This window comes from Xyrauchen texanus, chromosome 26 (genome assembly GCF_025860055.1).
Source record: "Xyrauchen texanus isolate HMW12.3.18 chromosome 26, RBS_HiC_50CHRs, whole genome shotgun sequence".
NCBI classification, from domain to species: Eukaryota; Metazoa; Chordata; class Actinopteri; order Cypriniformes; family Catostomidae; genus Xyrauchen; species Xyrauchen texanus.
This window is the reverse complement of record NC_068301.1, coordinates 7,673,578-7,699,245: the sequence shown is the minus strand read 5'-3', so window position 1 is coordinate 7,699,245 and position 25,668 is coordinate 7,673,578. Positions and strand designations below refer to the sequence as shown.

The 25,668-nt window shown below is 35.5% G+C and overlaps 4 protein-coding genes across 4 annotated transcripts; 2 read left to right on the top strand and 2 right to left on the bottom strand.

Annotated features, from left to right (window-relative positions):
* The first annotated feature begins 360 nt into the window (after positions 1 to 360).
* LOC127620073 (GA-binding protein subunit beta-1-like) lies at positions 361 to 3,438 on the top strand. The gene is made up of 4 exons (XM_052093168.1): positions 361 to 498; positions 602 to 769; positions 875 to 987; positions 1,994 to 3,438. Exons 1-4 carry the CDS (start codon positions 363 to 365, stop codon positions 2,312 to 2,314), a joined length of 738 nt encoding a protein of 245 aa, XP_051949128.1. The 5' UTR covers positions 361 to 362; the 3' UTR covers positions 2,315 to 3,438.
* Positions 3,439 to 3,619: 181 nt separating this feature from the next.
* LOC127620074 (peroxynitrite isomerase THAP4-like) lies at positions 3,620 to 7,743 on the bottom strand. The gene is made up of 3 exons (XM_052093169.1): positions 7,551 to 7,743; positions 6,874 to 7,271; positions 3,620 to 4,712 (listed from the first exon to the last, which is right to left on the bottom strand). Exons 1-3 carry the CDS (start codon positions 7,726 to 7,728, stop codon positions 4,689 to 4,691), a joined length of 600 nt encoding a protein of 199 aa, XP_051949129.1. The 5' UTR covers positions 7,729 to 7,743; the 3' UTR covers positions 3,620 to 4,688.
* A 1,903-nt stretch (positions 7,744 to 9,646) lies between these two features.
* Positions 9,647 to 14,036, top strand: LOC127620328 (ras-related protein Rab-25-like). The gene is made up of 5 exons (XM_052093527.1): positions 9,647 to 9,819; positions 10,171 to 10,366; positions 12,353 to 12,546; positions 12,815 to 12,895; positions 13,065 to 14,036. The coding sequence occupies exons 1-5, from the start codon at positions 9,783 to 9,785 to the stop codon at positions 13,178 to 13,180; spliced, it is 624 nt and encodes a 207-aa protein (XP_051949487.1). The 5' UTR covers positions 9,647 to 9,782; the 3' UTR covers positions 13,181 to 14,036.
* A 114-nt stretch (positions 14,037 to 14,150) lies between these two features.
* LOC127620327 (NAD(P)H-hydrate epimerase-like) lies at positions 14,151 to 20,999 on the bottom strand. Its single transcript, XM_052093526.1, has 7 exons — positions 20,858 to 20,999; positions 19,869 to 20,052; positions 18,536 to 18,644; positions 18,325 to 18,435; positions 18,018 to 18,128; positions 17,273 to 17,420; positions 14,151 to 14,554 (listed from the first exon to the last, which is right to left on the bottom strand). The coding sequence occupies exons 2-7, from the start codon at positions 20,033 to 20,035 to the stop codon at positions 14,352 to 14,354; spliced, it is 849 nt and encodes a 282-aa protein (XP_051949486.1). The 5' UTR covers positions 20,036 to 20,052; positions 20,858 to 20,999; the 3' UTR covers positions 14,151 to 14,351.
* Positions 21,000 to 25,668: the final 4,669 nt, after the last annotated feature.

Genomic DNA, 25,668 nt, shown 5'->3' with positions numbered 1-25,668 from the left:
TTTAATTTTCCACAGGTGGACTCCGGTCAAAGTGTAGAAACATCTCAATGATGATCCAGAGAAATGGGATTCACCTGAGCTAAATTTCAAGTGTCAGCAAAGGGTCTGAATACTTATGTCAATGTGATATTTCAGTTTTTTCTTTTTAATAAATTTGCAAAGTTATCAAAAATCTGTTTTTTGGTTTGTCATTATGGGGTATGGAATGTAGATTGGTGTAAAATAATCATTAAAAACATTTTAGCATACGGCTACAACATAAAAAAATGGGGTTTTAATACTATCTGAATGCACCTTATATTGACTCAACAAACCTAATCATCATTAGTATGATGTTAAATTCTCTGTCTTTTTAGAAGGGAATGCAGAATCAGGTAAACAGAAATGCTGAAGCGTCAATCACAAATGGAAACTCCACCCCACAGTTCATCATCCAGGGTATGTCCAATATTCAAGGAGGCGTCGTCAACCTCACAGACTTGATCAAAACCAGCTCAGGTACAAGATGACTGTCTGTTGACTGATATTGAAATCAAGTGACAATTTTCATGGAAAAGTCATTTTCTGATCTGAAATAATAATTGAGCTTTTTCCTGTCTAGGTAACACAGAGGAGGCGATTGCTGTCAGCGCCTTAGACTCAAGTATGCAGCAAGTGGTGAACGAATCGGGTCAGAGAGTCATAACCATATTAACAGATCAACACGGAAATCTGCAAACAAATGGACTCGGCCAACCGTTCTTTGTCACGATGCAGGATGGACGACAAGGTACAACAAAATATTTTATAATTTCCATTTGGGATATTGTTACTGCCATGTTATACTTCCTGTACCGTGAATTAAGGATGTTTGATTTCCTGTATTTTCTCTCAGTATTGGCAGTTTCAGCCAATCAAATCACAGAGGAAGTGGTAGAAGACTCCGAACCTCCTGCCCGTAAAAGGAAAATTGAAGTCGCATCCAATCACACAGAGACTGGTGAAACGGTGTGTATAATTTTATCTATAACATAGTAAAGTTGGCGTATTCCTCTTGTTACTCAATTAAATGAGTCAGATCATGTGTTTTATGCTGTATTAACTGCTAATAATAGGACGCATTTTTTTAATACAGTTTTCTTTTATTTATATTAGTTATTCAGTAACTATGCCAAGTTTTTTGGTTGTCCAGCCAAATGTGGATTATAAAATAGTCTCATTCTGTTTTCTGTGAATCTGAGCATAGTTGAGCCAAAGCCATCAGTTACAGGACAGATCATACTAGGACAGGGAATTTTTGTTTTTATGGTTTTATGTGCCGTTGGAATAACTTTTGCGTGTCTCACTATAGCTTTTGCATTCCCTCACAATTAGTTTTGCCTGCACTTGCAGTAGTTTTAATGGCAATAAATGTACCTTGACTACTATATTAACCATATTTTTACATTGATGTTCATAGGAAAACCATAGTAATAATACAGAAAAATGTCAACTATTGTAATAAAATCATAATTATGTGGTTAAGGTTTTACTACAAATATGATGGGTACTGCAAATATCATAGTTAAAATATGGTTACTGTATTAAAACCATGGTAAACTTGGAGCGAGGGAATGCGAAACTCATTGCGAGGAATGTGAAACAATTTAAGAAAAAATAATCCCACCCTGTCCTCTAAGGGGCTTCGTAAAAAGCGTCACTGTCTTTGTCTTTTATTACTTTTTTGCTGTTTATTATCATTCAGTAACACAATGACATAGTGATTGATGTATTTTGCCATAAAATCAGAGACCCTTGCCTAGAAATCAGAACACAAGTGGTCACAGGAGATACATTTGAGATGCATGGTAATACCAGGTGGAAACAGGAATGCGTCTCAGCTGACCACATGTGATCAGATCTCGAAAACGCATCTTAATACCAGGTGAAACGGTCCCTAGGAGACCAGACAATATCGGTCCGGCATAACCCAATACAGGTAGATAATGTTTATCACCCCACTCTTTCTCTCCAGGAGCACCTACATTGGCAGTTGCAAGAAGCTAACAGGAAAGCTCAATCATATCGTCAACAGCTGCTCCGCAAAGAGCAGGAAGCAGAGGGGTACCGAATGAAACTGGAGGCAATGTCCAACGGACAGACCAATGGCACCACCACTCTGGACCAGGAGCAGATCGTGCTTGTGCAGGAGGAAATGGGTATAGCGGAAGAGGAAGAGGAAGTTGTCTTCTTTTCAGAAGGTGGTGTAGTTGTTAAAACGGAGGATGTTGATTCTGCAGACGAGCAGATAACTCTAGGGGAAGCCACAGCGGGTCACACAGAGGTCATTTCATAAAAGACGACCCGGCAGCGTGGACTTAATGCTCTAGCAACCAAAGAGTGCATCAGCATGGTTTTGGTTTGGTTCATTTTGATTTTTGCAATTAAGTCAAAGTCTTTTGTAACTTATTAACTTGTTCTGTTTTGGTTAATGTATCATTCTTTAGTCAAAGACCTCGAAAGAGAATTCTTTCTCGGTTGTGTTCTTCAAAGACAGCTGGAGAAGACTCACTCTTTACAAATGATGTTACCTTTTAAAAACCCCTAGACTGGAACTGTGTCTGCCTTAGACAATTAGTTTCATCACTTTTGAAATTGAACATTTACACAATGCGTTGTTTTTAACAAGATCTCAGAATCAGGTTTTTTGGCAGTTACATGTTATTTGCATTGGAAATAAAATGGTGCACCAATTTTAAGAATTTGAAACTGCATAATCCATCTTTTAAGTACACCAGTGAATGAATTTTTTATATTTCTGATTGACCACTTACAAGAGTGATAAACAGTCATTTAAAAAGTGCCTTTGCATTTTAGTATTTTTAGTCATTGTTTATTTTCACGCATAGGGATGCTACAGAAATGTATACACATAGTATTTGTTTCATTAATGGGTATACTGCTTAATCCCATTCATTGTACATTCAATTCACATTCCTCTTTCTGCTTGTCTACAATATGTTTTCAATGTTATGTTCTGCTGAAGTTTCAAACAGAAGAATTAAGTTAGGAGAGCTCTTGTGCTTAACAAGAGAATAAATGTTTTCATAAAGGTAAAAGAAGTCTGATTTCAATATCAGGATTTTGTATCAATTTATCTTGTATAAATCTCACTGTCTTGTTGATGAAAAAGGATGTGTAAGAATCTCAATGTAAATTATACAAATTTGTAACCAGTTTAGATTGCCTCTACTATAGGAAGTATGTAATTATTTCCTATTCAAACCATCCATTAAATTGTAAATGTTTTCTTTAAGATAGTACCGTCCTTTCACATTGTAAGAGTGAACCACAGTGTTATACTACAATTGAAGCACACCGATCCAGGTGCAAAATCCTGATCAGTGTAATCACTGTTATTATGTGCATATTAGTGATGTATAAAGCTTTTGACCTATGTTTGATTTAAAATGTAGCAATTGTTGGCTTCTGATTGATTTGTTTTTATTTTTGGATTACAAAGAGACCTCCACACTATAGGTGAGACTGGAGCTAGTTGTCTAGTAGGTTTAATTTAGAGTCAATAGCTTTATGACGGCTATGAACATTTACACATTATTGCCTAGGAGAAATAATACAGTTCATCAAACACATGTGGAAAGTTGCACAATGGAACTTTTTTTAAAAATGCGCTCAGTCATTTTTGCATTTAAAAAGTGTTACTTAAATTTGTAACATGTATTAAATAATGACCGCTTATGTGAGATGAAGAATTCAGTCATATCAGTAACCTTTAAAAAAACGTTTGTATTCTACATGGTGTAGGGGCACCTCATGGGTGCAGCCATGTTAGCATCACATGACCAGCTCAATCTCAATACCTGTCCTCTTACTGGACACTTTTATTCATGGATTAAATTAGTCCTGGTTTATTGTGCATAGTGAATTTATACTATGGCATTGGTAAATGTTTGAATTATGCAGCATCCAGGCCACTAGGTGTCAGTGTTAGCCATACTTCAAAAAATAACTAAGTGCACCTTTAAAACATGTGTGACAACTAGCCCTGACATTTATAAAAATAACTTTGAGAATGCAGTTCATAGTTCTCTAACGTTCAGTTAAAATATAGTATATAAAATATAGTATATCCTTGCTAGAATGTATGGTAGTGTGGTTTTGTTGTGTTCACACGTTTACCCAACAGCTATAACAAACAAATATTAAAAGTTTAGTTTGGAAGATATCATTCACAAATATGTTTTTAATTTAAAAAGTTTTGAACAAGATGTTTGAAGCCACTGCTAGAAAAACAACAAAAACACAATTTGTGTAATTGGACTTATGACTCAGAACCTACTGAGATGTATAGCACTTGTCACAACTAGCCCCAAGTCACCCACACACCCTAACAGTTCAAGGAAACTACACACAGTAATCTAAAAGTTTATTCTTTGCTAGTTCTGGATAAGTAAAATAACCAAAAAACTATTAAATCTATACAAAGAAGCAAGATCCAACTATTAAAGCAAAGAATTGTATGTTAATAAAAACAATAAGGTTCCAAAAATCTCTTCACATTTAGGTTTAGGGAGGCATTGGAGCTCTCATTGGACCCCTGGGTGGTGCAAGTGGATGTGGAGGCAGGGGTGGTTCTCTCTGAAAGAAGAAGGGTGGAGGTCTGGGTGAGCCCGCACTGTAACCTGGAGGCGGCATTGGTGGAGGTCCCCTCATACCAGGATACATTGGCGGACCTAAGAGGAAAATTGAATGCACAACATTATCATTTTGAAAGATAAAGGTTTTATCTTGTAGCTGGTTGAATGTTATCAAGTGTGATGAGACCTGAATGACTATCACTTTGGTTTTATTCATAAATACTAGCGGGTACGACCAAAATTGTAAAATATTTCCTTCACTGTTAAAAACAAGGGATGCACCGATGAGGTTTTTTATAGCCAATACCGATCTCCTTGTCACCTGATCGGCCAATACCGATCCCGATCATTTCACCTTTTATCAGGATCCATCATAACTGGCTATATAAGCGTTTTCTGGACACTGTCACTATTAACTGAATTTTCCTCTTCCCGGCCTTAATTTTGTTGACATAAATTGTTTTAAAAAGTTTAAAATGCTTATTAAAAAAAAAGCTTTTTTTTTTTTTTTAATAAAAAGAAAAAGTATTGGCTTACAAAATATCCTCTATATTAAGATTAAAAAATGAAGCTTAGTGTCAAACTGAAGACAAACTGATTACCCATAGGCAGTGGCCATAGTGGACCAAAGCCTGGCCATCCCATTGGCCACCCCACTCGCAATTGCTGTTTTAGTCATTAATTTGGAATTTTTGAGTCAAGAATATCAGAAAGGTTTCACAAGGTTACACCACATGACCTGAACAAAATGTGCCTTTTCATAAAAATGTCAAAATGTTGGATATTTTTGTAAAGTTCACACAGTCTTGAGACATGTTTTATGCTTTTTGTCAACATAAATGTTAGTTACACCACATGACTTTGATTTGGTGGTCAAAGGTTTTTCAAATATTGATCACATTTTTAAACACATTTGATTAACTGTTGTTGTAATACTAAAAAAAGATTATTCTGCACTACTTGTACCATCATTACTTTTTCAAGAATTTTAGCTTTTAATGAGACATTTTTTTTTTTTTTTTACTGTCTCTGGACGTTTACACCACATGGTAGTTCTGACTTTAAGCAACAGGAAAAAAGTATATAAAAATGACTTTGAACTCAGAAACTGGAAACATGTTCATAAAAGAGGTAGTAAATTTAAGTAGGTAATTGTTTTGTGTGAATTGGATTTTTAAATAGTTTAATAGATCTGGACAAAATGATTGTCACATCATTGAACCCTTTACATTTTTTCATTTCAAAATATATTAGTAAATGTAGCAGTAAAAACTCAGATGCTGTTACACATTCTTATAGCCACACACAAGGGACGTATTTGTGGTGGGAACACATTTAAATTTTTTTGTAAAAAGAACAACGTCACAGTCATATTGCAATCAAACAAAGATTGGATGGTTTAAATTGTAGGAACCACAGAGAGACCAATATTTCTCAAGGCACAACAAACTGTGACAATTTTGTCAAGTGTCGTCAGCTGTCCTTCATTTGCCGAGTAACACAGAGACCGAGGGATGGTGTTCTGCAAAATTTTGTATTTTTTCTTGACCTGGCCAATAACTCTCCCTACATGCATTCGAACAGCAGCAGGACTTGTTTCTTCCAACTCAAGTGGATGCAGTAGCTCTTTCACTTTTATGAACGCCGGTATCTTCCGGTGAGCCGAGTCCAAGCCGGCAGTTTCTCTTATATCAAAACCTCTGTTGGCAAGTATCACATCTCCAGGTGATAGCATATCCAAATATCCACATGTATCAGTTAAGTCCTTGTCACTTGTCAGACCACCACAGCCCTTTGATACAAAAGATACAACCCCCTGTGGTGTAATGGATATCAAATATTTAACTGTGCTATGATGCTGGGATTGGGAGTATGTCTCAGCACAAGCGTTCATATTATTTGGTTTTTCTATTAATATTTCAAAACAATCAATAATGGATGTGCAATTGCTAAACTTTGTTCTAAAACACATCGGTAGACTCATCTGCAGTTGTTCTTTGCTCGGCCAAACAATGAATCTAGAGAGTCTACAATACATTACATCCAAAGTACTGATAAACACTCTAGTGACAGTAGATTTTGACAGGTGAAACATGTTTACAAAAAGACATAATGGTACGTTTAATTTAATCCGCATTAGTGTAATTAAAAAACAGTGGAAGGGAGTCAACCCTGGACTATCCCTTAGAAATCCAGAGAGGAAAGTGAACACGGCCATTAATTTCACATAAGACGGCAGGCCAGTGAGTTCTCGCACCATTTTATCGCTGTCCTTGAAAGACTCGAAGAACATGCGGTCTGCTTTTTCTTTGACACGAGTGATCTCTGCTCTCAGTGCTGTGCATTCATCAGTTAATGCTTTCACTGTAGCTTGACACGCCGTGTTGGTACAAGGTGTGAAAGTTTGTGGAGAGTGCACAGTAGTGGCATAGCTGTGTTCATCACACCTGTCTGTCTTCTCTAAGTCTGTATCACTATTATTAATGGCTACAGTGGTATGGGATTCATCTACAGCATGGGTCCTCTTTCTTTTGAGTGCCTGAGTTTGCTCAAACCTCTTCAGTTTGTATGCATTTCGTTGTTTCTGTGCAGCTGAAGTGTGTGCGAACACAGATGGCACAAAGTCAGGGCTCATAGGGTTCTCACTTTTTTCGCCTGAGGGGTAAGCATAGGGTGTTGTCAAAATTGGTGGCACATGGTTAGGATAACAAGACAGTACCATACGTGTCCTTGAAACTGACTATGTTAATTTAAGCAATATTCTGCATTGTATGCTTCAGATGCTAGTGCTATTAGAGACTAGGTTATATTCAGGAAATCCACTAGTAAATCAATATAAAACATTGACTATACTCATATAATGCTTGGATAATTTGTTTATCGTATCGCCTAATGTTTTCAACGATATCAAATGAAACTAGTCCCCCAATTTACCTGATATAAAGTGCTCATTACACAGCACGGAGTGTTTTGTTGGAGTCCAGTGTGCTCTTCTGATAGCAGCTAACCATATTAGACGGCGTTTTGGCTCTTTTGGGATGGAATACAAGCGAATATCTTTATTTTTTCGGCGATTGTTGTGGCATCCCACAGCGCAGCACACAGCAGGCATGTTTATTTTGGTCACAAAAATGACGGCGCGGCGGTGCTGTGACGTCAGAGGAAACCAGCTGTTGACTGATGCTAAATTCAAAAAATATATAAAATTTAAACTTTTTCCTGCAACGACTACCATAAAAATACTTTGATCTTATTTTGGAATTGCGTTGATTCAGTTGTGGTGTAATAAACATAAATGTATGAATGAAAACAATTAGCATTTTTTAAGACCTTTTTTTTAATTTTTAATTTTTTTGGCCGGTGTGTTGAGTGTGTTGTAGGAAATGCAATTTTTACTTTGTAGATCCATGGATTATTCAAAGGAAAATTAAAAATATTTTTATTTAGTTAATCTCATTATACTATCATAATAAGTCTCCTTAGCAATCATGATCTTGATTACACTTCCTAGAGATTGATGCATGCGCAGAGCGCTAGATGGCGCTAGGAAGTGTAATCGAGCTTGAAATCATGACCGCCTAGGAGACTGCAAATGTCAAGGTTTACAGTGGAAAAATAGTTCCATTTTGATCTGCTCTCATCCAAAAACTGATAGGATCTCTTCAGAAGACATCTTGATTAAACCACTTCAGTCTTATGGATTACTTCCCACAATATATCTCCAAGATGTCTGTTCATCTGGAAAGCATCACAATCTAATTATCATCTGCTAAACATCTTTAAAGATTAGACTTACAAGCCTTCTAAATCATAAACATCTCAAAGACATCTTCTGAATGTCTTATTGACATTTGAGACAAACTTATTGACATACGTCTTATAGACGTATTGCAGATGAGCAAACAGCGTTAAAAGTACATCTTACAGATGTAAACACAAAAATCAAACAGACGTCTGGGTGATGTACTTGTACAGTCATAATGCTGCGTTTATGGTTTTAGGAGCTTCAAAGTTTTGGTCACCATTCACTTGCATTTTATGGACCTACAGAGCTGAGATATTCTTCTAAAAATGTGTGTTCTGCAGAAGATAGATAGTCATACATATTTTAGATTTCATGAGTGTGAGTAAATTATGAGAGAATTTTCATTTTTGGGTGAACTATCCCTTTAATCCATGCACATTTACCAGTAAAAAAAAAACATTTATGGTTTTATTGAGTAAAGCTAGGCTGTGCTATAAATAAAAATAAAAAAAGCTATTTAGATTTCAGATCTTAGTGAGTAATAATTTGAATAGTGTACTAATGTACTAATATACTTTTTCATCTTCATTTTTTTTATGTAGCTATTATAACCTCCCCCTTTGTGTGTCTTACAAGAAGCTTTATACATATCTTTTGTAATGTTTAATATTTATAATTGTACAAACAATATTTAAATGTTGGTGTTTATTGAATAAAAAAGCTGTTGACTGTTGCACATTCAAATACACAGTTGACTCATAACTTTTAGTGCAAGCTTATCAAATTAATATTGACAATCATTTGAAAGCCTTATTACTAAATACTTATCTTGAAAGAATTGTATTATCCAAAATCTGCTTTCTTTATTTTTATTTTTGGATTTTGCTCTAAATTAAAGATATTAATTTTCATTATAAAGTGTTGTATAGCGAAGGACATCCCTGGTTGCATCAGTCACAAACATACAAACATGAGAAATGTGAAAACCTATTGTAGGTTTAAGAAACCTGGAGTTGTTCATCGTGCTCAAGTTTGTTTATGAAGAACATTTTCTCATCTTTGTTAAATAGATAAACAGAATTATTGGTGATAAGATGCAACAAGATTTTTAGGTCTGCTTTTCATATATGCTGTACGAGATGTGCAGTCTGAGGTTGTGAGAAGGAACTGTGATTTAATAGTTTTGTATGAGAGTGTGAAGTCACTCCCATAGACTGTGTATGTGTCAGTGGTTTTACCTGTTACACCTGCTCCCCCACCCTAACTGTCTCAAAGCGGAGTCTGCAAGTGCCTTTAGAACAGCATAAGAATGGATCAATCTTAGCAGAAACCTGCAGCGTCTGCTTTTATTTTGCCAGTGAACTTTAAGAGCAACACATTTACTTTAAAAACAGACTGACACGTTACAGCAAGAGGAGAACATGGGGACAGATTTACCTTACAACTTTGTCTTCAAAGGTGTGTCTAATTCATATTTTCTATTCTCTATCTATCTATCTATCTATCTATCTATCTATCTATCTATCTATCTATCTATCTATCTATCTATCTATCTATCTATCTATCTATCTATCTATCTATCTATCTATCTATCTATCTATCTATCTTTACCATGCTTCTTTTCATACTAATTTAGTATGATACTTTACATATGTTTCTTTCAATACCTTCTTTAAGAGGATTACATACTTAAAAATGCCTTTTCATATATTCACTTTTTACAGTAATTGTTGTGAATTAGAATACATGAACATCTAAAGAAGTTTTTAATCAAAGGGAACTAACATCATTTTGTTGTGTCTCTCTTAGTGGTCTTAATTGGAGAATCAGGGGTGGGAAAGAGCAACTTGCTGTCAAGATTTACTAAAAATGAATTCAATCATGACAGCCGCACAACTATTGGGGTGGAATTCAGCACTCGGTCCATTCAAGTGGATAATATAACCATCAAGGCCCAGATCTGGGACACGGCTGGTCTAGAGCGCTACAGGGCCATTACCTCAGCGTAAGTGCCCAATTTCATTTTACAAAACTGCTAAAAGCTCTGACTCTGAGATGGTATTCAAACAGGAATCTATATACATTCAAAATAGACCTAATCCTTTTTCAAGATGACAAAGCCTGGGGAATTTGTCCTCATTGATATAGCATCACACCCAGAAACACCTTTTTTAAAGGTTGGTTACTTGGTCATCATTTTAAAGCATAACCAATGTGTTGTACACACCTGGGTAAAGATAGTATATACCACTCCATACACTTAAGATGGCATCGGATATTCATATGATACACATAAAGTGAAATAGCAGCATTGTGCATTAATCCTCCTTAACAGAATTGAATGGCAGATGTGGTTGCCAGACATTTACTGTAAACAAATACGGTGATAATGTTTCAGGCTTCATGGGATGTCATTTTGATGCCCATATATTTTCCAGTTTCACTGTTTATACTATTAAATTATATAAACTTAATAGACTAACCTTCTGGATCTATAAAAGCAATTAATACCCTCATGGGACCTTGTACACATGTGCAGACGTTGTATTTTGGCTTCACTATACGCAACACATAATTGAATTTAATTTAAGCCAACTAATCTTAGTTCAGGAGACTCTGTGCTGTCAGTAAACGGTTAAACTTTCGACATACGAGTCATGCAACAAAACAACATGGCACCAATCACAGCGGAGTTTGTCTTTGGGAGAAACATCAACAAAGTTACATCTGGTATGAAACCTCATTAAGTTTTTACATTGAAACAAAAGATTAGAGTCTCTAATTTCATCCGATATATCTTTTTTAAAATTGTATCTATTTATCACAAAACGGCATGCTGCTAAATACAATGTACACTAATGTGTACAATGTGGCCTTGACTTGCGTCAGAATTAATTATGCTAATTTCTGATTGGTAAAATCCTTCAGCACTGGCTATCACTTGTTTGCTTGAAAGTGCAAAGAGAGAACATTAAGATATTGTTGCCAAAGTAGAAAAAAAAAAACAACAACACTGAAACCTAAAAGTCCAATCAAGTCAAATAATTTGTATTTGTTTATTTTTTTAATTTGTGCTTTTCCCAAAACATATTGTTCCAAAGTAGCTTGACAGAAAATCAACTGTAATGCCTGTACAATCTCAAATACATGAATAAACAACACTCTTAGAAACATAAACAATTTTATAAAAAAAAAAATAGCTTGGTATTATTTAAAATTTCACAACTTATTCCCGCTGTTCACATATGGGGACATATATTTTTAGGAAAACTACTTGCTCTAGATTGTTTTATTTGAATGTTTACAATGTGCCACTAGTTACAAATTAAAAAGGGAAATGGAAAATGCACTCAGCAGTCCCGCTCTGGTCTCTGCAGGATACACATGTAGAGACAGTGTTAAACAAACAGAAAAGGGTAACACATGTGACACTAAAATAATGCAATAAACATTAACTAAACTACATAAAATATAACACAGAATGCCCCAATACAAATAACTGATATTAAAAATAATAAGAAACATCTATTCCTATGAAATCTAATTAAATATGATGGGTCATGCAGGGACCTCTGGGAACACCCAATTATTGATTTTTACATTAGTTTACTGTAAAAGTATATGTATTCTTGTTATACATAATATACATTTTTACAGTTATTTATACAAAAAATTATAATTTTTTTGTATAAATTTTTTTACAGAATTGTACCTTAAAATGAAATGTATTGTCTTGTTAAATATATTATTAAGGTAACTAACCGTTAACCAATTAATGTTCTTTAACCATCAAAATTATGAAAATGTTTTACAGTGTTCACTATACAGTATGTATGCATGATTATATGCATGGTTAACCAGAAAAATTGAATTGATTATGAAAACTGCATTGATGATGAATTATAAGGAAGATAAATAGATTCGATATCAAATGTCTGAACATCCCCTTACTGTTTATATATATATAATAACACATGGTTCTCTCTTGTAGGTATTATAGGGGAGCAGTTGGTGCCCTGCTTGTTTATGACGTCACCAAACACCTAACTTATGAAAATGTTGAGCGATGGCTAAAAGAACTCTATGACCATGCAGATCCTCATATTGTGGTCATGCTTGTGGGAAATAAAAGTGACCTGGAGGCTCTGCGCACTGTACCAAGAGAGGAGGCCAAGGACTTTGCAGGTGTTGATACATTTCATAACTCGCCAACAAAATTGACTGTATGCTGGTCTTACACATACGGACACAGTCAAGTTTTGGGTTCGTTTGCAATCTGTAAAACAAAAATTTAATCTGAAGCTAGAACAGTTTAGCTCTTATGAAATGCATAAGTTACATTGAAGAATTATGCATTTCATAAAAGCATCTGCACATTTAGTTTAGGTAAAGGAGAAAATCAAATTTTTTAATTAATCTGACTGTAGTCCTATTTTTTTATTTTCTAAAATAGAGAACAGAGACTTACTTTTCATGGAGACGTCGGCACTGGAGTCAACTAATGTTGAATCTGCCTTCCTTGAAATTCTAACAGGTAAATTTAGCTTTTTTTATATACATTCTCAAGTATCAGTGGTTTAGTAATCCTAGATCAACATTCCAACAAAGTGAAATATTGTTTTGAAATAGAACTAGTTTATACCTTAATTAAACTTACTGTGAATACTTAATTAAAATTCTCAATCTTGTTTTTTTCCCATCAGCAATCCATAATAAGGTTGCAAGTCGAGAGGTGACTCGAGGCTCTATAAGTGCTGTGACTCTGGGTCACAGCGGCCCCATCAATGAGTTTCAAGAGGAGAAAAAGACCTGCTGTTAGAACTCATGAACACATGAATGAACATCTATGCGGTCACTAAACCATCAACAGCAGAACAAAGACATTAACCTTTTACATGATTCACGTCTCATACCTGCACTGATGCATTTCTTCAGACTTGACCCTCATTGGATGTCATATCAGTGACAGTGAGAGAAAGGGGGAGGGGTCAAATGTTTAGAGTTATTTTTATGTGGCTTGTTTTTACTTTTAGAAGATGTAAGCAATTGGCACTTATGATGTGATTTTAGACTGTTGTTAATTATGCTTAGACTGTACAAAGATATTTCGTTTTTGGTTAAGAACTACCAAGGTGTTGTGTTTACTGCAAAATAAAATTATTTATTTGGTATTCAAATTAACAAAAATCTTTTTGCTCCTATTAAAATGTATTTCTTAAAATTTTTCTTCTGCTGAACACAAACAAAGATTTTTGAAAGAATATCTCAGCCCTGTAGGTCCATTTGTGGTCCATTATTGATCTGTTTATCACCCACACTTATCATATCGCTTCATATATAAACCACTGGAGTCTTATGGATTACTTTTATGCTGCCTACATGTGCTTTTTGGAACTTCAAATTTCTGGCCACCATTCTTTTGCATTGTAAGGACCTACAGAGCTGAGATTTTCTTCTAAAAATCTTCATTTGTGTTCAGAAGAAGTAAGAAATACACATCTGGGATGGCGAGTATATGATGAGAGAATTTTCATTTTTGGGTGAACTATCCCTTTAAAGCTTTAACTATAAATGTAAGCACTTTTGTTCTGAATTGATATCTAAGGTATCCTCAAATATGTAACATGGTTTTAAACAGTAAAGAATTTCATTATGTGAGACACTACCTAAAATTAAAAATCACACAAAACCATGATGCAGTAATTATTCCGGATTGCCCATTAAATTACATAACCATCAACACATCATTAAATATTTATTTTTTTTATTTTAAGGAATTAATAATTCAAAGTTGCCTTCGAAACATTCTCAAACAATCCTTAGCAATACAGTTCATTAATTTAATCATGAAGCTGATCAATAACCATCAATAAGGCCATTTCCACTGAGCCATTATATTTCAAACAAAGCTCAAAACTGTTGATATAGTTTTCAAGACATTCTTTCTTGATTTTTTGCTTTGATCAGTGACAGGAAATACTGTTTATTGTTCAGTTTAATTGATACACACAGTCCGTGCCTGGGTACTTAGGCAGAGAGAGCTGGTACTTCTGTTCAAGTGCAGGAGGAACGAATCGGCCTCCCAGGAAGTGGTAGCGTCCTTTAAAGTGATTGGCTGCTTTCTTAGGAGCAGTGAGAGAGATGAGCATGTCTGGCTGAATCCCATCAGGACAGCCGTTCTTCACATTCCAGCCTACAGACAGAGAAGGTAATGAAAATTTGAGTTATGGTTCATCCTTTGTCCGTTCAAAGGTGTCATATCATATATTTTTGCTTTTAATTTGTGCCTGAAGTTCACTTATGTTAGTGCCGTAATATAGTTATTAATGACAATATTAATTCACCCTTTCCATAAACTGGGGGTTGTTTTGCTTCTGTACTCCTATGTATAGCATGCTCTTCATTTGTGTAATGAGAAACAGTGCTGTGCTTCACTTATTTACAAGCTGCTGTATACAGGTACAATATCGTTTTTAACCTGGATTGCATTGTGAAAATCTGCACTGAAATAAAGTGCAAAAAGTGTTAAGATCAGACTGAAATGCTCAGGGACCTTGTTAAAAAATAAACTTCAGCCAGTCGTTTCTAATGTTAAGATCCTTTCTGCATAATGGACAGGCACTGTTGACATGTTAACACAGGTGTTATTGAGATATAAGTACGGTGTATGTATTCATAGAACAATGAACACTTTCAGTTCAAAAGATCAAGGACATATTTATTTCTCATGATACAAACCCTTTGAATGCAGATCGGCTAACTCTATAAATTATCTTTAGAGTCTATCAAAAATGTTTAATAAACTGAAAAAATATTTCATATTTAAATATAATTATTTATACAAAAATACTTTTATAGCTGAAGTAGAGCTGTTAAAATTAATGCGAATAATGCATGCGATTAATTAAAGAATTTTAACAGGTTAATTTGTATTTAATAAATACATTTACCGTTAATACAGTATAAAACAGAGGCCCCAAACAACAGACCAACCCGTGCCCCATTTAGAAAATGTTCCTTAAAATATTACATAACATTTATTTTAAATAATAAATGAATCCTATCAGCCATTGTAGCAAAGTACATTCAAAATGTTTAATTAAATAAAATTCTATTTCAAGATTATTAATGCATGTTTTCCGACAATACAGTGATAAAAAAAGCAATATTTACCTATATATATTTTTTCACAAAACACTTTTTTTTTTTTTTTTTTATGAACAGGATGTGCAAAACATACTACTTCACTCACTAACATTTTAGAATTCAATTATTATTATTATAATAATACAACAATTATTCATTGTTGTCCAGTTTTTCCATTATAACGATACAATATTATTATTATTACTTTGAGGATTTGTTGTATAAAATAGTAATCTATTTCTGTCTTATTAACTTTACTTTCATCTGCAGCTTGTATTCTAATGCTGCAGTGCATTGTTCATCATGTTGCAAAAGGCTGTATTTTATGTAAACATTGAAGGCAACATTCATAACAGTAACAGTAAACATGGCAGCCCCTAGCACACTAGAGCAGAAGGAAAACAAAACTTCAAGTGCTGAAACTCTGCTTGGTGTAGAATATTCTGAAATAATGTTCAACATTGTAACAGCCACCTCCTTGCAACTTTTTCAAAATGTTAAATCTTTGTGACATCTGTGCTAAAAACAATCTACACACAGTGCAACGAATGAAACAGAACGTATGTGTCTCACGTTTTTTGTCATGCATTTTTGAGACTTATTTTTAACTTGACAGTGTCTAAAAATGTACCAGTCCTGCGTGAGACACTGAAGAAACAGCGAGACACAGTGCAGCAGTTGAGGACATTTGTCCAGCGCATGTTTCCATAGGAAAACAATGGAAAAACAGAGCAGACGTACGCAAAAACGCATTCGGTGTTAACGGCCCCTAACTCATGGGCAAAACAAGTTCAGAAATCCTGTATATTCTTTCATAAATTACAAACCTGTAAAAAACTGACCCGCACCCGGCTGACCTCTAACGTGAACCACTCTAAGAGTGCTGACAACATCGTATTTGCGCGTGTACACGGAAAATCATGTCACCTCTCATGCGGTTTTTGCAGAGCTTCCCCACGGGAGCCCCCCGTGGTTTGCATGGTGGTTAAAACTGCTACTGGACGTGTCCACCAAGAGTAATTACACTGAAACACACCACAAACACACACACACAGCAGTGATTCAGTGTCAATAATGGGTAAAGGCTATTAATGCTATTTGTACTGGATAGAAATCCAGTATTTTTTTGCCTAATTAAGAAACATTTTAATTACCACAGAAGCAAGCCAAGTTTTAACTATCACCAAAAGGCAGAATGAGATGTTTTTGCAAAGCGCTTTTCATGTGGTGTTCAAAGTGGTGCTTGACACTGGCGCCCTGCTGCAAATAATGAATGCGGTGGTGTTGAACTTCATGAATGCTGTAGGAAAGCGGATAGCCACAGTCTGCTGGCAGATTAATATGGTGGAGGATGAGAGTTTAATAGATTTAATGGCCATTGCAATGAATGTGCAACCTATGTGGGGACTAGTTCGTTCAATTAGTCAAACTCCCATTTAGACTTTGGGAAACTTTTAATGTTACTTGAATTGGTGCTATTTTAGTGCATTTCTATCTTTATACCGTGGGAGGCTTTGGTTGGAAAATGTTAATAAAGCATTATTGTTACATATTCTTTTGTTTTCTTTCCTAAGGATGAAATAAATGCATTTTGACAGTAAAAGAAGTATATTTAGAGTTAAATCTCAGCACTTTCAAAATCTGTGATAAATCACGATTACCTATGAAAAAATATACGATTAATTGTGATTAACTAATCTGAATACTTCGATTGTAATCAAATCTTTGGTTATGTCTTGCTCTTAAAGTGTTTGTGCATGCTCACCTGAAGGTATGTCGACGCTAGCAATGGGCACAGTAATTTTCTTTAGTTGGGACAGGATGTCACCGAATGGCTCTCGCACGGCCCCCTTAAAACTGAATCCAAAAATGGCGTCCACCACCAAGTTATAGGCTTCATCAATCAAATCAGCCTAAAGTAAGAGTCATGAGGAAATGGAAAAAAACTAGCTGCTAAATACACATCTGGAAAAATATACAATCAAATTGTCCTAGAAAAAGAAAGATTATGCTGGGTGTGCAAACCTTGCACAACAGGGATTTTTTAAGGTAGTTTTTATTCAGTCGTTAATGGAATGGAGGTCATTTTAGTTGAAACACTAAAGCTGCATTCACACTGCCAGCTACTTTGTCGCTGCATGTCGCCAGTGGCTGGTGGTTAGTTCGCTAGTGGTGTGTATGGAGAGTAGCCTTTCCTCCATCTTTCCGTCACTGCAGGAGCTGAGAGAAAGGATCACATGAGCCATCTTCTCTCGTATTGCTGTGGCTCCCAAAAGTCGCTCTTCATTTACATAAAGTTAAACATTTCTCAACTTTGTTGCTTTGCTGGACTTGCCCACATCCAGTCGCAATTGCTCGTGTCACCAGCTATCATTGAAAATTAATGAGATGAGGTTGTTTAGTTGCTGCGTGTTGCTGGCAGTGAGAACACAGCTTAAGGGGGATTTAAAGAAATCTGACCACCCTTGGTGTAAATGATGAGGCATTGAACACTAGGGTTTCTTATGTACCTCAGGCATCTCTGTCAGAAAGGTTATATCCATCTTCTCACACTGGGTGGTGAGATTCTGGAACAGCTGTTTGTTGGGGCGCTTTGGGTACACTATAGAAGGTTCATACCCCTGGGAATTCCACATAAAATAGGAATAAAGTCAACACACCTTCATAAACACAAAAAGAGATGTTAGGCAGTATGTTAGCCTCAGTCACCATTTACTTTCATTGCATCTTTTTTTCCATACAATGAAAGTGAATGGCAACTGAGGCTGTCATTCTGCACGTTTTTTCAGCTATTTGTTAAAATACAAGTGAACTCACAAACAGTTTGAGATGTCTTGCACAAACCAACCCATCTCCTCCGTTATTTCCTGGGCCACAGATCACCAGCACTCTGGGTTTGCTCTTGAGCAGCGACTCCAGTGGATAGCCCTTTGACAAAAAAAGCTGCTTTTAATGGGTTAATAATGCACTACTTAAGCTGCACCACTTTGATCTGTTCCCACAGAGTACAGATAGAACATGGATGCACCTTTGAAACAGCTGTAGCACAGCTAAGCCCAGCTAGCTCCATTAACTGATCCACACTAAAGCTGTATTCATTAAACAGTTCCTCATCAATGCGCTGGGCTTCTTCTTGCCTGTGATGATATAACAGCAATCAGGGTTAAGGAAAGATACAATTACATTTCCAGTAAAAATGCAGTGGGTGACAGTTCTAGCTTTGCTGATTAGGATCCATAGAAAATATTAATCTAATTTTGGGATATTAGTTAATGTTTTGCAATTAGTTCTTATTACAGAATATATGCTTAAATGCTATACACTGTTATTAAAAAAAACATTAAAAAAAAGGTACGTTTTGTTCTGCAATTACAATTACAGATCGATAATCAGTTTGACCAATATTTTTCAAACTTTTGTACTTGGTTATGAGTTATTCAATATCAGGTCAACCGATATCATACAGTACATTCAACAGCAAACAACTGTTTACAGACAAAGTAACTTACAGTATATAATATTTATTTCCAAAATTACTTAACTTTTTAAAGCAGTTCGCTCTCAAGTGAGAAATATGTAGCATTTTAAACGTAACAGTTAGACACAGATCAAATAAATGTGTAACCACTGAGCAAAAGTACTTTTCCAAGCCTAAATACAATTGCATAAATAATAATAACACTTTTATATTAAATGTTTTATTGTTGTAGCCTAATTATTTAGTTTTTATTGTGTCAAAAAGCAGATATAAATAAATACAAAATCTGTTCTTTATCAGTTATTGGCAAAAACCTATGCAGATAATTGCCAATATATATATTATATATATATATATATATATATATACACACAAAACTCTTCATCTGGTGAATAAATAGGATATAAAAGATCAATTTGAATAATACTTAAATACAGAGCATTGTAACAGTGCCAAGTCTCTCTCATTTCAAAATAAGAGTCCCCGGTGTGTTTTCAGGCTGTTTTATAGTAAAAAATAATCCATGATACACACCAAATCTTCATTTTTTTTCTGATTATTATTGGGATTTTGGTTGAACAATAAATGACTCACTGTGTGTCACAGTAAGATTATTATTATTTTTTTTAACATACTAGAAATCGATTTTAAAAACTATCGGCTGATTAATCGGTTTCTGGCCTTTTCCACCACCTTAGTTATTGGTATCTGCAATATCCACTATCGGTTGACCTCTAATCTGTATAATCTGAAAATAACAATATCTTCAATATTTCCTTAAAATACCACAAAAAGCCCTCAGATGTAAGAAGGACATTTAAACTCACTTCATACACTCGATATACAATTATACAAATCATAGAGAATGTGCATTTATGCTCACCCAAGATACTTGATTGTATTGGCCATAGTGCAAGCCTGCCTGTGAACGAGCTCTTTACTGTAAATGTTACTGGAAATACGTGTACATGCTCCTGTGTGTGTCAGGACAGAGCCTCCTCGTGTTGTCACAAGAAGACCAATTCCAAACAGGGCTCGTACACCCAACATTCACCTGGCTAAAATACCTGGACATGAAATACAAGAAGGATATTAGTAGTCAAAAAAGGACAAACAGGGGCCTGGGTAGCTCAGTGAGTATTGATGCTGACTACCACCCCTAGAGTGACTCCAGCCAGGTCTCCTAAGCAAACAAATTGGCCCGGTTGCTAGGGAGGTTTGAGTCACATGGGGTAACCTCCTCATGGTCGCGTAAAGTGGTTCTTGCTCTCAATGGGGCGTGTGGTAAGTTGTGGATGGATCGCGGAGAGTAGCATGAGCCTCCACATGCTGTGAGTCTCCACGTTGTCATGCACAATGAGCCACGTGATAAGATGCGCAGATTGACGGTCTCAGAAGCAGAGGCAACTGAGACTTGTCCTCCGCCACCTGGATTGAGGTGAGTAACCGCGCCACCACAAGCAGCTACTAAGTAGCGGCCATTCCAAATTGGGAGAAAAGGGGATAAAATAAATAAAAAACTCCATGGTGGTGATTTCTGCAAGCATGGATTTGGGAAGGACAAATTCTGAATTTGGTTAATGGTTTTTGGACAGTACCTCATCTTAAAATGACTGAACACTGAATAAGTTATAAATGACCAAAACATTTCTGTGCAGAGGAATTCTAAATAGCATAGTTATATAAAAAGATAGCTTTACATTTCTAGTGCTTGTAACTCATAGCATGCAACTAAACAAGTTTGCCAACTCATAAGTCGGCAAGAACACTTAAATAACAAAAACTGCCAACCATATTTTAGGACAGTATTAACGAACTACCGAGTTAAAGGACTGTTATAGAAAAATTTATATAAACAGAAGCTTCCAGTACCTCTAAGTTGAAGTTATGGTTAAATGCTCTGCAACATTTGTCAACACCAGCAACGCCACCTGAATAAACGCCGAGCTCGAACCCTTTGCATTTAACATTAGACACTCCGCAGCAGAAGCTCAGAATCCAAACAATATCCGGGTTGGTGGTGCGCTTCAACCGCTTGTCATAATAAAGGTTTATGGTTGCCACCCGTTAAATCGTCCCGTCTTAAAAAAGGTAAAATGATGCGTCCCGTATCGAATCGATTTGTCCCGTATTTAAGCTGGTCAGATGGCGTCATGGTGAAATCGTTCCAGATCGCTAATAAAACATTGATATAAGTTGGAAAATGTGCCTATGGTGGGTAAAGGAGCGTACGAAAAGTCCACAAATGGTGCTAAAACTGTGGATTTTGTTTTTAAAAATAAATAAGATCAAACAATGTATGAATACAATAACTGAGTCATAAAGACAAGTACAGGAGAAGGAAAAATAATAATAATAATAATAAAATAATAATATATATATATATATATATATATATATATATATATATATATATATATATATATATATATATATATATATATATACACAGTGAGGAAAATAAGTATTTGAACACCCTGCTATTTTGCAAGTTCTCCCACTTGGAAATCATGGAGGGTCTGAAATTGTCATCGTAGGTGCATGTCCACTGTGAGAGACATAATCTAAAAAAAAATCCAGAAATCACAATGTATGATTTTTTAACTATTTATTTGTATGATACAGCTGCAAATAAGTATTTGAACACCTGTCTATCAGCTAGAATTCTGACCCTCAAAGACCTGTTAATCTGCCTTTAAAATGTCCACCTCCACTCCATTTATTATCCTAAATTAGATGCACCTGTTTGAGTTTGTTAGTTGCATAAAGACACCTGTCCACCCCATACAATCAGTAAGAATCCAACTACTAACATGGCCAAGACCAAAGAGCTGTCCAAAGACACTAGAGACAAAATTGTACACCTCCACAAGGCTGGAAAGGGCTACGGGGAAATTGCCAAGCAGCTTGGTGAAAAAAGGTCCACTGTTGGAGCAATCATTAGAAAATGGAAGAAGCTAAACATGACTGTCAATCTCCCTCGGACTGGGGCTCCATGCAAGATCTCACCTCGTGGGGTCTCAATGATCCTAAGAAAGGTGAGAAATCAGCCCAGAACTACACGGGAGGAGCTGGTCAATGACCTGAAAAGAGCTGGGACCACCGTTTCCAAGGTTACTGTTGGTAATACACTAAGGCGTCATGGTTTGAAATCATGCATGGCATGGAAGGTTCCCCTGCTTAAACCAGCACATGTCAAGGCCCGTCTTAAGTTAGCCAATGACCATTTGGATGATCCAGAGGAGTCATGGGAGAAAGTCATGTGGTCAGATGAGACCAAAATAGAACTTTTTGGTCATAATTCCACTAACCGTGTTTGGAGGAAGAAGAATGATGAGTACCATCCCAAGAACACCATCCCTACTGTGAAGCATGGGGGTGGTAGCATCATGCTTTGGGGGTGTTTTTCTGCACATGGGACAGGGCGACTGCACTGTATTAAGGAGAGGATGACCGGGGCCATGTATTGCGAGATTTTGGGGAACAACCTCCTTCCCTCAGTTAGAGCATTGAAGATGGGTTGAGGCTGGGTCTTCCAACATGACAATGACCTGAAGCACACAGCCAGGATAACCAAGGAGTGGCTCTGTAAGAAGCATATCAAGGTTCTGGCGTGGCCTAGCCAGTCTCAGACCTAAACCCAATAGAGAATCTTTGGAGGGAGCTCAAACTCCGTGTTTCTCAGCAACAGCCCACAAACCTGACTGATCTAGAGAAGATCTGTGTGGAGGAGTGGGCCAAAATCCCTCCTGCAGTGTGTGCAAACCTGGTGAAAAACTACAGGAAGCGTTTGACCTCTGTAATTGCAAACAAAGGCTACTGTACCAAATATTAACATTGATTTTCTCAGGTGTTCAAATACTTATTTGCAGCTGTATCATACAAATAAATAGTTTAAAAATCATACATTGTGATTTCTGGATTTTTTTTTTTAGATTATGTCTCTCACAGTGGACATGCACCTACGATGACAATTTCAGACCCCTCCATGATTTCTAAGTGGGAGAACTTGCAAAATAGAAGGGTGTTCAAATACTTATTTTCCTCACTGTATATATATATACAGTGCTTTCAATCGATTATTTTTTTTTACATGGTGTAACGATTAATTAATCGCATTTAATCGCATTTACAAATATTTGCTGAGAAAGCCCCTCATATAACAATAATTCAATATATAAGGATGAAATAATTATACATGGTTATCTTTAAATATTAAAAAATGATATAGATATATATTAGGGCTGTCGATTTAACTCGTTAATAAAGTGCGACTAATTTCACAAAAAATAACGTTTTAAAAAATTGCTTTCCTGAGAAATGCAAGCTTGTAGTACCACCTGTTTACGCCAGAGTGCAGAAAGTGAAATTTCAGCTGTGATTACAGTGAACAAAACATTAGCAACTCTTCAGCGGAGACACAACACAAATGAGCTTTACGTTCTTGCGTTCAAAATACTTGAAGGAGCGCAAATGCGAACCAAGGGATCTCAAGATGTATTTAAATATTGAGTATTAAACTATATTTAACTTGACACAGTGACCTAAACATTTTACTTTTATGACGCGACACACCCGAGACGCGACACAAGCATGTCTGACGCAGGTCGTATGGTCTTTACCTCACAAATATTTAATTACCAACAAGGTTAAGGAGGTGTCCTTTAAACTGTTACACCGTTTTTACCCAGTCAATATTTATTTTAGAAACATGCTCCCTGAAATAGATCCATTTTGCTCCTTCTGTAATGAATCTGCCCCTCACCTTTTTTGGGAATGTGTCCACGCTGCAGTATTCTGAGAACATTTTCTTTGTTTGGACGTACCTTTATTTTAACTAGTTTTTCTTTGCTTTATAAAGACGTTTTATTTTGTTTTCACAGTTTCGATAACTTAAGTTAATATTTTCTGATTAATCTGTTTATTTTTCTTGCCAAGTTTTTTATACATAAGTGTAAATTTGTCTATAAAGCCCCTATTTGCACTTTTTTGTAAAGACTTAAAATATTATTTAAATACTCTTTGTACCTCCAACAACTCCAAAGCATTGAAAACCATTGCACTATGTAATGAATATAATGTCTTGGCACTGTTGTAAAATACATCTGTAGTGTACTATGTGGCTTGTTTCTAAAAAAAAAAAAAAAATATCTGATGGAGGTGTACATTGACGGATCCTTAAACAAGCCCTCATAATAAATCTCGAACTGATTGATAAATTCACTTGTTTAACTGGATCGCTGTGAACTGTATGCCAAAGATTGACTTATATTCAATAATATGGTAGTAAACAATACATTGTATTATAAAGCCGGTTTTTGTATTGTCTTATCAATGATTAACTCTTCTGCCACAAGAATGTAATGCATTTTAATTATCTGAATATTTTTTATTTGATATATATATATATATCTCCAGAAGTCACCGGACAACGACGCTTCCTCGAGGCTGATTCCACCTGTCTGTATTTCCACTAAAATGCTTCTAAAATATATTTTCCCTGTGTCCTTTGCCTATTTTAAATCTGAAAAGAACTAAACATATACTAACTGCATGTATATACTCATCGCAGCACTTTCTTTTCCTCGATTCAGCCCCACCCACCTCCTCAGCTCCAGCATCCAGTATTGCTAATGCTGATTGGATTAGAGGCTTGGTGGACGTGTAGTTTTACCATTTTTATTATTCTATTCATCTATATTTATTAAGTTATTCAAAAATACATAAAACTGCTAAATATAAAAATGACTGGAATACACATACTCTATGATAATAATATTCAAACATATTCTATGACACAAAAATGTATTTATTTTTTGTACAAATATTTTTTCCCTTAAGAAAATTGAAACCTTTAAACTAGATTTTTAAAAGATGTTTCTATATAACATCTCTGACATCCTTATTTGTCATTGACCCATACAATTAGTAGTTATTTTAATTTAGACATAGCTAGTTATTAGTTCTCAATTAGGCAAATAAAAGTCAGTATTTATTGATTAGCTTTTAGTAAACTACCACAGTCATCAGTTTGTAATAATTACTGATTAGTTAATGGTGTTTCCATATTAGTTAATAGTAGTGACATAAGTATTAATGTACTACTCATTTGTCCTGCATTAATCCTGCATATTTATTTATTAATGAACGAACAGTATTCTAAAGTGTTACCATTTATTTGATATTTCATTTACAACAATTTTAAGCATTTAACACATTTAAGCCTCTTAAAAACATTGGGAGAATTATTATATATATATATATATATTAAGTACAAATAATTACCTTTAATGTCATGAATTTGCATGTAAAATAATACGAGCTGTCCTGTTTGAAATTTCATGTCAACTACACTTTTTAACACAAACTTATATAAGTTGAAATCTAAAAATTAAGCAGAATTACACGTGACACCCTTACATTATGAAAAAGTGCAGTATGTCATAGATGTTTGAATGTGATCTGCCAGGTCCAATTTACCTCCATGGGTGTAAGAAACATTTACAGTGACAGAAAAAAACACCTCATGTTAAAGGTACATCTCTTTGGGGGAAAATACTTTCTGTGCTCCCACATATAATCCATTTTGATCGACTCAAACAGGAAGTTGACAAAATTCGAAAGAGTGGAGTGTGGAAAAGGGCGGGGCTGAATAAGGTGAATAAGCTTCACATTTGTGCCTT

Bases quoted from the DNA above. Each gene is read 5' to 3' on its own strand.
- LOC127620073 (XM_052093168.1), top strand. From the start codon at position 363: ATGCAGAATCAGGTAAACAGAAATGCTGAAGCGTCAATCACAAATGGA. The intron at 770-874 runs GTACAACAAAAT...ATTTTCTCTCAG, and splicing joins GATGCAGGATGGACGACAAG to TATTGGCAGTTTCAGCCAAT. The intron at 988-1,993 runs GTGTGTATAATT...CTTTCTCTCCAG, and splicing joins ACACAGAGACTGGTGAAACG to GAGCACCTACATTGGCAGTT.
- LOC127620074 (XM_052093169.1), bottom strand. From the start codon at position 7,728: ATGCCTGCTGTGTGCTGCGCTGTGGGATGCCACAACAATCGCCGAAAA. The intron at 7,272-7,550 runs GTAAATTGGGGG...CTTACCCCTCAG, and splicing joins TAATGAGCACTTTATATCAG to GCGAAAAAAGTGAGAACCCT. The intron at 4,713-6,873 runs GTGCGAGAACTC...TTTTCCTCTTAG, and splicing joins TCAAGGACAGCGATAAAATG to GTCCGCCAATGTATCCTGGT.
- LOC127620328 (XM_052093527.1), top strand. From the start codon at position 9,783: ATGGGGACAGATTTACCTTACAACTTTGTCTTCAAAG. The intron at 9,820-10,170 runs GTGTGTCTAATT...TGTCTCTCTTAG, and splicing joins TTACAACTTTGTCTTCAAAG to TGGTCTTAATTGGAGAATCA. The intron at 12,547-12,814 runs GTGTTGATACAT...TTTCTAAAATAG, and splicing joins GGAGGCCAAGGACTTTGCAG to AGAACAGAGACTTACTTTTC.
- LOC127620327 (XM_052093526.1), bottom strand. From the start codon at position 20,035: ATGTTGGGTGTACGAGCCCTGTTTGGAATTGGTCTTCTTGTGACAACA. The intron at 18,436-18,535 runs GTGCATCCATGT...TTTTTGTCAAAG, and splicing joins GTGCTACAGCTGTTTCAAAG to GGCTATCCACTGGAGTCGCT. The intron at 18,129-18,324 runs GTGAGTTCACTT...TGGAATTCCCAG, and splicing joins CAAGACATCTCAAACTGTTT to GGGTATGAACCTTCTATAGT.